General features: G+C 44.6%; 1 protein-coding gene across 2 annotated transcripts in view; it reads left to right on the top strand.

The window, feature by feature from the left end:
- The window catches only part of Washc3 (WASH complex subunit 3), a 34776-nt gene extending 26449 nt beyond the window's left edge, over nt 1-8327 (top strand). For both annotated transcript variants that reach the window (XM_075954441.1, XM_075954440.1), the window contains exons 6-7: nt 1998-2062; nt 8048-8327. In XM_075954441.1, the coding sequence (XP_075810556.1) occupies nt 1998-2062; nt 8048-8132 (150 nt within the window). In that variant the 3' untranslated portion in view covers nt 8133-8327. The remainder of the gene's footprint in view (nt 1-1997; nt 2063-8047) is intronic.
- The last annotated feature ends 6115 nt before the right edge of the window (nt 8328-14442 follow it).

Genomic DNA, 14442 nt, shown 5'->3' with positions numbered 1-14442 from the left:
CCTTCTGACATCAGATCATGCTTAATGGAAGCTGAGAGCTTGTTTGGTTCTTTTTGTTGCTGCTTTTAGGAAATATGGCATGAACTCTGTTCTTTTCCCTCTTATCCTTAGAACGTCAGTACTTTTGGAAAATGAAACGCTCTAAACTTTTTCATTCTGTTATCCTGAGTAGTTGAATCATCACCCCACATCTCCAAGCTCCTGCTCATGTCCTCCGCAGTGTTTTTAGTGCACTGAGACCAGTTAGCGTTGCCAGTGTGTGCATGCCGTAGGGGCAGCCACTGGAGCGTGGCAGCCTATCAGGGGTTGCATCCCTGAAGAAAACTGAATCTCCCTCCCATGGCCACCAATGACTGCCAGAAGCTGTGGTGCTTGCTTAGCTCCTCCGGCCCTCCCCGTCCATGCTGTCCTTTGGATGGATGTCCATGTTCGATCTTGTATGGGTCTTGTGCAGGCAGCCAAGGGATCTGAGAGCTCGTCTGTGTGGTGTTTGTCTCATCTAGGAAACTCTGTTCAGAAGCAGCACCCCCAGCCTCTTGCGGTCTCTCTCTGCCCTGTCTTCCATGGCGGTCCCTGGCCATTGTGACAGCGGGTGTGATGTAGCGATCCCGTTTGGAGCCAAGCACTCCAGGGCGCTTAGGCCTGATGCTGTTCTATTGACCAGCATTCACTGCAAAAAGAAGTTTCTCTGAGAAGGGTGATCCCTTCTTAGGGATCTAAGGGATCACTTAGACTGATCCCTTGTGTAAAATTAAATAGTAGATTTGGGTTTGAACTCTATTTTATTCAAGTCTTAGTTTTAGAAAACATACCTCAAAAGTAGGGCTTGTCTTAACATCTTGGTTACCCACTCCAGGTGCCTCTGGAAGAGCTGCAAGCACCCTTAACCACGGAACCATATCCAACCCAAACTATTCTTTAATGAAACTCAACAATTTTTAAATTCAAGCATTTTAACATACTGCCACCCAAATTATGCTGTTTTGACATTTATATCCCAAGGAACAACAGCGAGAAATCATGACTAACGTTTGTTTCCCATAATCAAACCATTGTTTCTGCAAGAGCATCCAAAGGCTCTGCAGCTCCTAGCATGCACTAGTGTTGAACACAGCGGAGGTGTTTCTGGTAGCGTGCTGTGCTGCTTGGCAGTGTGCACGGGACCCAGTCCTCATGCTGTGTGGAGAACCCAGGCTTCAGGAGAACCACCTGCTACAGCACAGGCGAGTGCTGACAGAGACCTCAAATTCCTCGTGCATTTTAGCTTGAATTAATCTTGGAGTGTGCTGCCTTCAGAGGACATTTATTGCCGCCAAAGGTCTTGGCACATCCACACTCAGTGATGTGGAGTTATGGAGTGTGTTCACATCAAATGAGTTCTTTTTTCAACTGCATTTGTATTCATTTCTGATGTATCCTTTCCTTGCTGTTTTGATATTCTTAACCTGAGTGCAGATATTCCTGCATTCTCAGTGTTCTTCAGTTTACCACCTGTATTGTCCCTGCTTCATGTGTATAGTGGTCTGAGAAAATGTATAATATATTACTTGGATTCTGCATTCCAAAAGTGTCAAAATGAAATATGGATGTTTGCTTATTACACAAGCATTTACATTGGTGTGCGCTATGTTTTGAAAAGCTCTGAGACCTTTGCTTTTGTTTGAAAATCCTATCAGGTTAGCCAGATGTCTCGTCATCCGAGCCGTCGTTGCTTCCTTTCTTTGGATGAGAAAGTAACCTCCTCATCCTGCAGGGCAGAGTGGCAATAAGGTGGTTCACGTGACTTGGCTTGGGTGTGCGTGGATTAGACAGTGCTGGTTCCACAGGTCGCTGTGAATGTGCCCAGAGGTCTTTGAGATGCTTCGCACACGCAGCAGTAGAAGCAAAGGGGGCGTGCTTTAAATAACGAGGAACCTCGGTGTATTCTTTCAGGTCGTTCATGGGAATGACGAAGAAGGCTTTCTTATAACTGGATTTATCTTTTGACTTTTGCGTAGGGGGTTCCAGTGATGGCAATCAGAAACAAAATGATATCCGAAGGGCTGGATCCGGACCTGCTGGAGTAAGTAGTGTTTCTAATAAAATCCTATTGACAAGGTACCAGATCTGTCAAGTGCAACAAAAAATGTTTTGAGCTTTCCCTACTGTTTCCTATACACAGTGTTTCTAGTTGAGAATATCGTCCTCCACATGATGCCCCTGCTATGTTAGAAAGAAAGAAAGGAAAAGAAAAGGAAATTTCCTAGGCTACTAAATCAGCCCTTGCACACCTCAGGAGAGGAAATTCAGTAGTGAAACAGGTCAGAATTTGGTAGATGGGCATTTGGGTTTTCGTTGTTTTTTTTTCCATGTTGACATTTCCTTTGGGGGTTGGTGTGACAAGATATTGTCCACCTCTTTTCACTTAAGGTCATGATACATAAGCAGAGTATTCTGTGGCAGCCTAGGTGACACAGGGCTGAGCAGCGACTCACATAGGCAGTGTACACTAACGGGTATTATGAAATAGGTGCCAGTTGAGTGTGTATTATAAAATACTTTTTAGATATGCTAAGAAATCACGGCTCAGAACTTTGATAATAATTCATTTTATCCAAGCCAGGCTGGCCATGTGGTTCATCTCAATAAGTTATATATCTTAATGGGTTCCTCACAAGTCTGCTTTATACGTCTCCAGATACTTGTAACAGTCTGTCTAGCTGGAGCACTCCTTCACCCCGTGTTCCCGGGCATTCAGGCTGTGCTAGTACTATGCTCTGGAGTTTTTCTTGGCTCCAGCATTTCAGGAAAAGGTGTGCATTTTGGAAATGAAATATCATAAAAGTCATCTTCTCATATTTTATCTTCAAAAATGTGAAGTTCAAGAATGCCTGTAAAGCTGCCAACAATGGATTTTCCAACATGTATGTTCATTTGGTGTGTTTCCAAGGGGCCGAAGGATCGACTCCAATAGCATGGCTTGGTGAACTGAGCACAGCGTATCTGGGCATGTTTACTATGTGTTCTGGAAATTGTTTCTGACGTTTGAAAAGTAGATGAATTGTGGCATGTATTTTAATACGAATGGAACATTTGGATTTAATCCCTTTGGGTACTTGATTGTATAAGCACATTTACCATCAATTGGGATGTTTTTGGCTTCTGGAAATACACAATGGGTCATAAATAGTAACAAATGACCTTTAAAATGGTGATGTTTCACTCTGGAGAGACAGGAAAGCCCGTGTCCTATAAGTATCTCCACTGGCTGTGTCTCCAGTCCTCGGCCACTGATGGCTCATATCCTTCCCAGATGAAGCCTCGTACACGGTCCTTTCATTCACCTTTGCTCCCTCCCTCTCCCCTGTCCTGTGATGTCAGTTGCTATGGTTTTTCTCGGTTTTTGGTGTCGCCTCCCTCCTTCCACTGCCTGCGTACCTCTTGCTGTTCCCGTGACCCTTCATTTCTCACCTGGCTATCACAGTAGCACCTGATTGGCTTTTGTGTTTGCCTTCAAGCACTCCCAATAAAGCCGCGTGTATTTGTTCACAACTTCATTCTTGCCTTCGACGTATAGTGTCTAACTGCTGCGTGCAGATGCTTTTCCCATCGCGTCCTGGGTTGCTTCTCAAGTACTTGCTGATTCTGTCCATGTTCATTTTGTGCAGCCGTTGCAAATGACTTGTGTTTTTCTGAATATATCATCTTTCTACTCCCTTTTGACGTTTTTAACTCTCCTTGGAACCCCTTCCCCCTATCTTATTGGCCTAGGTAACTCCTTATTCCCCAAGAGTGTTGGATATTGTCACCCTAAGGGATCTGTAAGCGGTTATCCAGCGGAGAAGCCCACACACACCCAGTGTGCTCTTACAGCACCCTCAGCAATGGCACGGTGTATGTCATTGTCTGTAAATGCTGAAAAACATTCAGATGTGAGGTGGGTGCCAAGTTGTAGGGTAGGGTTCCAGTAACAGCATGGCCTTACCGAAAGGCTGCTTCTCAACCACAGCCCAGAGGCTGCCTTCTGACCCATTACCTCATAGGTACAGGCCACTGGCCACCAGGGGCACTGGTTGGAGTGGACTGACTCACTTATGCAGTCACGGCTACAAGTCTTCATTAGCTTATTGTGATGTAGCAGCAACCTTGTTCACAGAGGAAGTCTAGGGCTGTGGAATCCGAGTTACACAAGGTAGGGACCTTCACTCAAGGAGAGAAGTTTGACGTGGTGTTCAAGAAGGAAATGTACCATCCAAGGGGAACGTAATTTTATTTAGAATCTTAGGTACAAAATAAGCCTCTTCCAAGAACTTTGAGTAAAGAGCGTCCTGATTGTCTTTTCTTTAAGAGTATAAACACACACTTTCTGTTTTTATTAGCTCCAGGTAGTAAGGCAAACTCGTATAACTGTTAGAAAAGCTGGTCTAGATCTGTCTGATCTGGACAGAGAGCAGAACTGGAGTTGAGGGAGAAACAACCCGGTCTCTAAGCATGTCAGACTGGCTGCTGTACGTCCAGAGCTGGGGACAGAACACACACTGTCTCAAAGGAAAGTTTGCATGAGGAAGCCTGGCAATTTACTGCAAAATTATGCCCATCCTTGAATTTGAGATGTCTACAAAACTGATGAAAATGTTTGCTAATTACCAAACAAGTATTTGTTTGATGCTTCTGATTGTTTTAATTACTTTTTTTTTAAATCCCCGGCTTCTCAAGATTAGTTTTGGTGCTACTGACATAAAAAAGACGTGGGGATGTCACTGTCTTCCTTAGTTTAAGGTGAAATTGAAACTTAATTAACCTCTATTCAGAGATCCATCTGCTTTAATGTTGTCCCAGAAATACAGAATGAGTAAATCATACTTTTAAAACTTTGAATCAGTGCCTAGATTTCCATACCAGGAAACAGAAGTTTCACCCCTCGTGTCTCAGAACTAATGTCAGAATTACCCAGTAACGACTACATCTGTTCATCTAGGATGACAGACAGATTGGCCTTTGGTCCCATGCGTCTCAGGAGCAAGTTCATGATGAGGGAGACTCGGGCTACATTAGACTAGAGACAGCCAGCCGGAGGCAGCCAGGGTGACAGTCCGCCCTGCCACTTTCTATCTCTGCACCAGGGATTGATCTGTGAAATGGAAACTAGAACGGCCCCGCCCCTCAGCAGTGATGCACGTGCTCGGTAGAGCTCTGGACAAGCAGTGAGCGGTTAATGAATGCTGCTGTGGTTTGTGAATGTTCCAAACCATGGCTCTACCAAGCTTTGGGGCCACAACTTCTCATACTCCTGAGTTGCCTATGTATACCGTCATATTTTCAACGGACATATTTCATATGCAGAATACGACCTCTCAGAAGTATGCTCTGCTTTTTCAGACTGAAAATCTCTACTTCCAGTTATGTAGCAGAGAGCAGACTGTTTATTTACTCTGTGTTGGGGATCAGATCTGAAGCTGAGCAAGCTAGTCAGGTCTGTTCACCTAGGCTCCATCCCACCTGTCCTGGCTGGATTTAGCTAGTCAGGTCTGCTCACCTGGGCTCCATCCCACCTGTCCTGGCTGGTTTTAAGTCAACTTGACACAAGCTGGAGTCATCAGAGAGGAGGGAGCTTCAACTGAGAAAATGCCTCCGTTAGATCTGGCTATAGGGCATTTTCTTAATTAGTGATCAGTGGTGTCTTTCTTTAATCATTTCTACTTATGTACCCACAAACTCCCTCTCAAATTTATGAAATCTTCTATAATTTTTTTATATGTATGTATACCAACTTTCTCTCAAGTTTATAACTTCTTTTATAATTTTAATATGTCTATATACACTTGGGTAAATAGTCCAGCCTCTCCATCACCTCCTGCTCAGCCATAGTTTTTCTAACACTGTTTTGGAATACAGTTTAAATTAAATTGAACTGATTTGTAAAGAAAATAAAAAAGTGATTTCAAACTGCCTGCATATTTCCCCAAAGAATGTTTATTTGATTTTTATATCCTTTAAGTGCTTAAGGTTTTAAACACAAAGTTAAATCTTCTTTTAACAAAGAAATATTAAATCAACAATATATGTGTGTTCTAAACTGTCTTCATCTCCAAAATTATAAAACCCATTTAAGCTAGCTTGAGCAAAAAGGGAAGTTAGTGGCCTATAGCTGAGAGGTGCAGACAGTGGACAGGAACTAGAGACTCGGAGTCTCAGGGCTGGTGACTGTGGACGTCCTCCTCTCCTCCCCATCACCTTACACCATCTGCCTCCTACTGCTGAGCTCTCTCCTCTGAATCCAACTAAGGGAGCCATCAGGAAGATTTTAGTTTTTGCCACTGAATAAAATCAAGCTGCTTCTGCTCCATAACTCAAAGCTGACTTCTAAAGAAACATACACGTCTCGAGTCCCCAGGAAAACAAATGTCTTGCTGTCATGGACCAGGCCTGCGTCATGTGACTGAAATACAAAGTGGATGGGATTGGGGAGATGACAGTTAGGAAAATGGTCCACCTCCCACCGCAGTCTACAGATTCAATGTGATTTGTGATTCCCTCAGTCAGAGTTCCAATAGCGTTCTTCAGAGAAGGAGAAAACCATCTTAAGATTCATACAAAAGATTCTGGGTATGAAAACAATCAGCAGCGAAGGGAGTGACGCTGGAGGCATCGCCATTCCTGACTCCAGTTTATACTGAGAGCCTTGGTAGTGACGCGTAGATCAGAGGAACAGAGCAGAGGACTCGCGGGTGTGAACCCATGCAGCAGCAGAGAATAAACATCCTCCTTAATAAATGGGGGAAGTGGGCGTCCACATGTGGAAGAAGAAAGTACATCTCCTCCCTTCTTCTGTACAGTGCAGCATCGTGTGGATCCGTGAATGACCGCACATACAGTACAGCATTTTTCTCTTTTATTAACATGTCAATTGCAAAAAATAATGCATTTCGATCACGCGCGCACCCCTGTTGCTCTCTCTTATTCTGCTTTCATTTTTCCTCTCCTTGCTAAGAGTCCTGGTTTATTATCATATCTTCCCAGATTCCACATGAGAAGGCATGATACTGCCTTTGAGGGGCCTGCTTATTTCATTTAACACAGTAGCCTCCAGTCCCTTGTACATTTTATTCGTCAGTCCACTGATGACCAGCGAGACCGGCTCCACGACTTGTCAGTAGGGTAGTGATAAACACGGGTGTGAAGACAGAGCTGCAGATAGCTAAATTTTGCTATTCTGGTAATATGCTCAAAAGTGGTAATTGACATGTATGAATCATATGGAAATTTGCATAAGTATTCTGCATGGTGTGGGATCCAAACTCAGGTCCTCTCGCTTGCAAGGCAAACACTTTATCACCTGAGCCATCTGTCCAGCCCTCACCATGACTTTTAGTAGTATTATAATTTTTCATTTTTGTTTATTATAACACACGAACTTGGGGCTTAAGCAGTTGGTGTTCCCTGATGCGCTCTCTTTGGGATTTTTTTTTTGAGGTTTTTTTTTTTTTTTTCCAACTTAGACTTTTTATACTTGTTCTCTAGAGAAAAGCCCAAGAACAAAAACTAAGTGAAAACACCCGATGGACATTAAGAGCCTGCTCTGACCATGCTGCCCCCCTCCCCACAACTCTGCACCCCTTCCCACAGCGCTCCCACTTGGCCTCTGCTTCTTAGCCGTTCTCGAGCTCCTTTCTGCTTCTGGGTTTCCAGAGCTTCCGTTTGTCTTTCCATTCCTCACTTTCCCATCTGTGCCTCAGTGTGCACTTGAGGCTGCAGGGACTCAGCGCCAGGCATGCCAGCCTGTCCACGTCGCATCTCTGTCTCCGGGACACTGCGACGCAGAAGGAGAAGCCGCGGAGGGGCTGGCGGGAGAGCTGTGGCCCCGGCGGAGCTAGCGCAGTTCATCCCCGCCTGGCATGCCGAAGTCAGAGGCAGTGCGCTGGGGCGCAGTACCGGAGGCTCCTGTAAACACGCAGACCCGGCAGGTTTATTAGCAACAAACAGTACTGCACGATGAACCTAATTCAGTTTGTAAGCTTGTCTTCGGTTGGGAAAATCTTTAAATCCCCCCGCCTTTTTTTTTTCCCAGGAAGCCAGATGCTCCGGTGCCCAATGGTGCAACTGAAAAAGCCATAGAAGAAAGTTCAGACAGTGACTCTTCTTTCAGCGACTGAGTTGAACTGTGGATGAGGATCACAAAAACGTGTGACTGTTTATAGTCTGTGGAAGAATCTGAACGCTGCGCTTAGTGACTGTGTCATCCAGTGGCCACGCACCTACCCCAGCCTTCTTCTGTTAAAAAAAATAAAGCGTTATAAGCTTCCAGTATTTTTTGTTAACCAAATAAAATGCTCTAATTAAAACCAGAACGACCTAAATCACTACGAGTGCTACAAACACAAGGTGATTTAATAAACATTCTAAGAGGGGGTTGGCTAGAACTGAGGTCCCGAGGCAGTTTCTAGAGCCCATGGGGAAAGAGTGGCTTGCAAGGACAGTAGCTGCCCCCGCGCTTCTGGGATGCGCTTTTCTATGGGAAAACGAGCTTCCCAAGCCGTGAAGATGATCGTGAAACTGTAGCCGGAATGAAATACCTGGGTACGTGTTGCTGCGAGTAAATAAGAGCTCAGAACTATTCACTACAGGTGTTAGTGGAGCCAGAAGTAGAAAGGAGGGATGCGATACACGGGGCAGATAAAGACGTTTGACTCGGGGTGCCCTGGACTGCCCAGATCTGCCCGGATTCCGTGTTGTCTGCTCTCATCTCCAAGACTTCAAAGAGGATATCGAGCCGTGAAAGACCACCCGAGAAGATGGGTGAGACAAGCCGTAGTTCCTGTCATCACAGCTGAACCCGAGCTGACAGGCGTTGGCGAAGAACGACTCCCAAACACGGGGGATCCTGAAGAAACGGAAGCTATTGTGTGCAGAACTAGTCCAGCAGAGCGGATCTCAATATCTGTAGATTAGTTAAAAATAATACATTAATATTGGTTTATTAATTTAACAAATGTATCACTAAAGCAAGATCTTAAAAATATGGGAAGCTGTGACGAGGCGTGAGGTGAATTTATAGGTCTGTGTATACTAACTCTATACATTTTAGATTGTGCTAAAATAAAATCTATTGGTTAATAATTCATCCAAGTAGCATTTATCCCACAAATACAAGAACAGATTCCGCTTGAAAATCAGCCAATACTTACTTTATCATTTTAACAAACCTGGCTGGGAGCTTCATTCTTTTTTTTTTTAAGATTTATTTATTATGTATACAGTGTTCTGTCTGCATGTATGATTCCAGGCCAGAAGAGGGCACCAGATCTCATTACAGATGGTTGTAAGCCACCATGTGGTTGCTGAGAATTGAACTAGGAACCTCTGGAAGAGCTGTCAGTGTTCTTAGCCTCTGAGCCATCTCTCCAGCCCCCCTGGGAGCTTCATTCTGTGACCAAGGGCTTGCCTAGCATCCTGGTACCCAGCACAAATAAGCCAAACAATGAAATACAAGGCTCAGTAGGCCCAGAAATATTGGTATTCAGTTTTATATGTATTGAAGATTTTGGCTGCCACAGTAAGGCAGGAGAAGGAAGAGATGTATAGACTGTGAAGAAGAAAGATGACGTTATTAATCCTTTAGGATGTCCATTGTAATAAAAACAAAACAAACAACTCTACTGAAGCCCAGACAAGTTTAGCAGGATTGTAGAACACAATGATCAATAGCATAAACTCAACCAGGACCATCCATCCCAGCACCTGTCTTGAGCCTTGGGAAAGTATGGATAGCTTTAAGCCTAAGGGGTGTGTGTGTGTGTGTGTTTGTGGAGAGAGAGAGAGAGAGAGAGAAAACGAGAGGGGGGAGAGAGAGAGGGAGGGAGGGAGAGAGAGAGAGAGAGAGAGAGAGAGAGAGAGAGAAAACGAGAGGGGGGAGAGAGAGAGGGAGGGAGAGGGAGGGAGGGAGGGAAGGAGGGAGAGAGAGAGAGAGAGAGAGAGAGAGAGAGAGAGAGAGAGAGAGAGCGCATAATATTTCAGAAGGCAAGGGAGCTATTAATATTAGACACCAGCCAGGCAGGGGTCAAAAGGACAAAATAAACAACGTGAATAGGTTTCCAAGGAAAATTGGAAGATCATGAAAAGTAACTACTGTAAGTTGAAACGCTATGAATGCATGTCCTTGATTATCTCCTCCGGGTCCATAATTTAACCTGCTATGAGCTGATTTTTCCAAATCTCTGTCTCAAGTCTACATTCCCTCCCCCAAGCTCCATCTCATGTACAGGCCCCTCCCCCAAGCTCCAGCTGTGCTGATCTCTTTTGATCCTGAACAGATTCACCTGGACATCCAAAGTTCCCAGCTGCAACTATTATTTCTCCTAAACCTATTGTTTACTCTGTTGAATTCAGTAATTTATGTCTAATCAGCAGAGCCTTTAATTCTTTTTTCTTCCATACCATAGCCCCCCTACACATACACGAGAAATCCTTTAAGCAATAATTTTAATTATAAATAGTCAATTTTTTCTGCTTCTTTGATAAAATACTCTGACAAAACCTAACTTATAAATGATCTATTTCAGTCTACAGCTCCTTGTGACAGGCAGGCCCAGAAGCAGGAGCAGGAAAGGGATCTCAACTGTGAACAAGTGGCAGGCAGAGTAAGAACTGGAGCTGGGTAGAGTTGGGGGAGACTAGAAACACTCAAAGCCACCTCGCGGTGATGTACTTCCTCCAGCAGAACCTCCCCAAACAGTGCTACCAACCAGGGATCAAGTGTTCAAAAGCGCGAGCCTCTGGGCCCACTACTACTACAGCAAAGACGTGGCAAAAGATGAATCCAGCTCTTGCTGGCGGGAGTAAACCTGGTGCAGCCACCATGGAAATCATTCTGGGGGCTCCGCAAAAAAGTTAAAAACAAGAGTGATTGGAACCGGCTGTACCGCTCCCGAGTGCATGCCCGACTTTCCTAGTTTGCACCCTCTGACGCTACGCTAAAACACTGACCAAACCCACTTGCGGAGGAACAGGTTTAATCTGAATGAAATGAAGCTGAAGAGATGGCTCAGCGCTTAAGAGCACTGCCTGCTCTTCCAAAAGTCCTGAGTTCAGTTCCCAGCACCCACATGGCGGCTCACAACCATCTGTAATGAGATCTGGCGCCCTCTAGAGGAAGAGACCTGTCAATCATCCTTGTCAACTTAGACCATGAAGCCCGGTACAGAAAAGTTCAACAGATCCTCCACACTCGGACTGCCCACACTTGCTTCAGCATTGCTACATTGCGTACATTCCATTCATTTTCAGGTTTAATGTAGCTTACTCTTTGAAGTAACAGGACAGCAATGAGGGAAGTCAGGACAGGACCCCAAGCAGGAACCCTAAGACATGAACTGAAGCCAAACCACAGAACACAGCTTCTTCTGGCTTCCTTCCCCTTCATCCCTCAACCGCCTTTCTCACACAGCCCAGGCCCGCCCACCCAGGGCTGGCATCTCCTCACAGAAGGCTGGGACCTCTCGTGTCAATTAGCAATTAAGACATTTTCCCCACAGACACGCCAGCAGTTTGGGGGATGTTCTATATGGTCATATGATTTTAATTGGTTTGGTCTTTTACTGGAATGACTGTTGAGTTACTTGGGCCTAATTGCCTGGTTTTGAAACTTCCAAGTTTTGTGGTTGAAACCGTCTTAGGGATTATTTGGCGTGACTAGTTCCTTCTCTTGAGGGTGCTGCTCCTGTGTGAGGAAAGCTTTCTCTAGCCCATGGGAACATGCAGGATACTGCCCTATGTGCTCTGGGGATGCCCCAATGGCTCCTTTCATGATTTATTTTCTAGCTTTGATAGTTTGCTCACACCCACGTGCTAACTACAATTTAGCTAAAGACCCAAGGACACTCTCTGTTGGTCTCTAGTTCCAGGTACTCTGGTCCCTGACTTCCACCACTTTGGTATCTTTATACTCTGAACTCTGCTCAACTCAGGGACATTGCCAAGGGTCCTGACTTCCTCTTCCCTGTGTGGGCAGTGTCCTGGAAGAGTCACCATCAGCTCAGTGTGTGTGTGGGGGGGGATCACTGTCCTGGGCCACCTACTTTGCAATGTCCAAAGCGCACCTCCTGAGAGAGAGTTCACCTTTTAAAGAAGAGATGAGTTTTGTTCCTGTTACTCGGTCATGGCAGCAAGCACTGGACAGGATGGAACTGGAGTTACAGACAGGAGCAGCCACATTGTTGCTGGGGATGGAAACCCCATCCTCTGGAAGAGCAGCAGGCACACTTAACCACTGAGCCATCCCTCCAGCTCTCGATGCCGCGGCTTAATTAGACTTTTAGTGTAATTGCAACCTTGGCCTTGTCAGTTAAGCTGGCACATAGACTAGAGATTTGTACGTGGTAGGTGTTCAACAGTTACTGAATTAATGAGGCTCCATTTCCTCCCCTTTTGTCCATGAGCATTTCATACACCAAGAACAGTATCCTCGTTCTCTCTTCCGAAATACGAACTCTTCTTTAGTATTCATCGCGCCATGGTTAATATATTCCCGTATATCCTGTAGCTTAATCTCGATGTGGATCAGTTCCCAGTTTCCTGTGGAACCGCCATATCATTTTCAAGTTTGCACTCCCAGCAGCAATGGAGGAGTGTTCCGCTTTTCCACATCCTCACTACCATGAGCGGTCATTTGTTTTGTCGATTTAGCCATTCTAACAGGTGTAAGATGGAATCTCAAAGTTTGACTGGCATTTCCTTGATGACTAAGAATTTTGAGAGTCCTCTTTTGAAAATTCTCTGTTTAGATCTGTACTCCATTTTTAAACTGAGTTATTTATTCTCTTGATATGTAGGGTTTTTTTTTTGAGTTCTTTACATAGATATTAACCTTCTATCAGATGTGTAGCTTGTAAAATATTTCCCCATTCTGTCGACCGCCACTCTGTCCAAATAATGTTGCCAATTGCCTTACAGTTTCTCACTTGCATGTGGCTCCATTTATTAATTGTTGATCTTAGTGCCTGTGTTAACAGTGTCCTCAGGAGGTCGTCTCCTGGGCCAGGGCGCCCAAAGCTCTCCCACACTTTCTCTTCTCTCAGGTTCAGCGTATCTGGTTTTAGGTCTTTGTTCTGCTTGCACTTGAGTTTTGTGCAGGGAGACAGATATGAATCTGTAGTGACAGTCTATTTGTATGTTCATAAATAAAGCTTGCCTGAGCATCAGAGTGCAGAGCTCAGCCACTACAGGCCAGGAAATGGTGGCACACATCTTTAATTCCAGGCAGAGGCAGATGGATCTCTGTGAGTTCAAGGTCACCCTGATCTACACGAAATCGATCCAGAAACAGATCCAGGTGGTGGTGGCTCACACCTTTATTCCCAGTGTTTGGGACTCACACACCTTTCATCCCAGCTCTAGGGAGGTGGAGACAGGAGCGATAAGGCAGGGCAGAGGGATGAATATAAAGGAAAGACAGGAATGTGGTAAAGCACAATTAATAAAAACTCAGAGAGAGAAATTGGGGTCAACCTGAAGGTCAGAAAAGCAAAACAGCCAGCCACTGGCTCTTACCTCTACCTCAGTCCGAAATGGCGATCCTGCCTCCAGGAATCTCAGAATGAGACTGAGACTGAGAGCTGTCTCCTCCTGTTTTATAATCCTCTCTAGGGCTGGGATTAAAGGTGTGCACCACTACCGCCTGGTTTCTATGGCAAGCTAGTGTGGCTACTGGGATAAAAGGTGTGTGTCATTACTTCCTGGTCTGTAAGGCTGACCAGTGTGACTGTTTTACTTTTCTGATCCTCAGGCAAGTTTTATTTATTAAAATACAACTGAAATCCACTAGAGTGTGGAGTCTGAGGTTTGGTGGAGACACACAGTGCAGTCTGGGCAGTCTGAGGATCGCCCTTCAGTCTGAGCAGTGGTAGAGGTAAAAGGTCTCTCGAGTGGCTTACTGCACTGCTTCTCTGATCTTTAACCCCTATATCTGTCTCTGGGTTTTTATTATTCATGCTATGTGAATCCATTTACTTTCTTCTACATGCAGACATCCAGTTTGATCAGTACCATTTGTTGAAGATGCTGTCTTTTTTCTGGGGTGTACGTCTGGCCTTTTTTCCCCTCAAAAATCATGTGTTCATAAGTGTGTGGATTTACATCTGGGTCTTCAGTTAGATTCCATAGGCCAACATGTCTTTTTTTATGCCATAACCACGCTAGTTATTACTATAACTGTATAGTACAATTTGAGGTAAGGGATGGCAACACCTCCAGAGTCCTTTTGTTGTTTAGGGTTATTTTAGATATCCTGGTTTTTGTGTTTCCATATGAAGCTGAAAACTATCCTTGTAAAATATGTGAAGAATTGTATTGGAATTTTCATGGGGATTGAATTGAATCTGTATATTGTTTTGATAGAAAGGTCATCTTTTTATTTTTTATTTTTTTATTTATTTATTTTGAGTTTTTGAGACATGGTTTCTCTGTGTA

This window comes from Microtus pennsylvanicus, chromosome 20, assembly GCF_037038515.1.
Source record: "Microtus pennsylvanicus isolate mMicPen1 chromosome 20, mMicPen1.hap1, whole genome shotgun sequence".
Taxonomy (NCBI): Eukaryota; Metazoa; Chordata; class Mammalia; order Rodentia; family Cricetidae; genus Microtus; species Microtus pennsylvanicus.
This window is presented reverse-complemented; position numbering and strand designations above follow the sequence as displayed.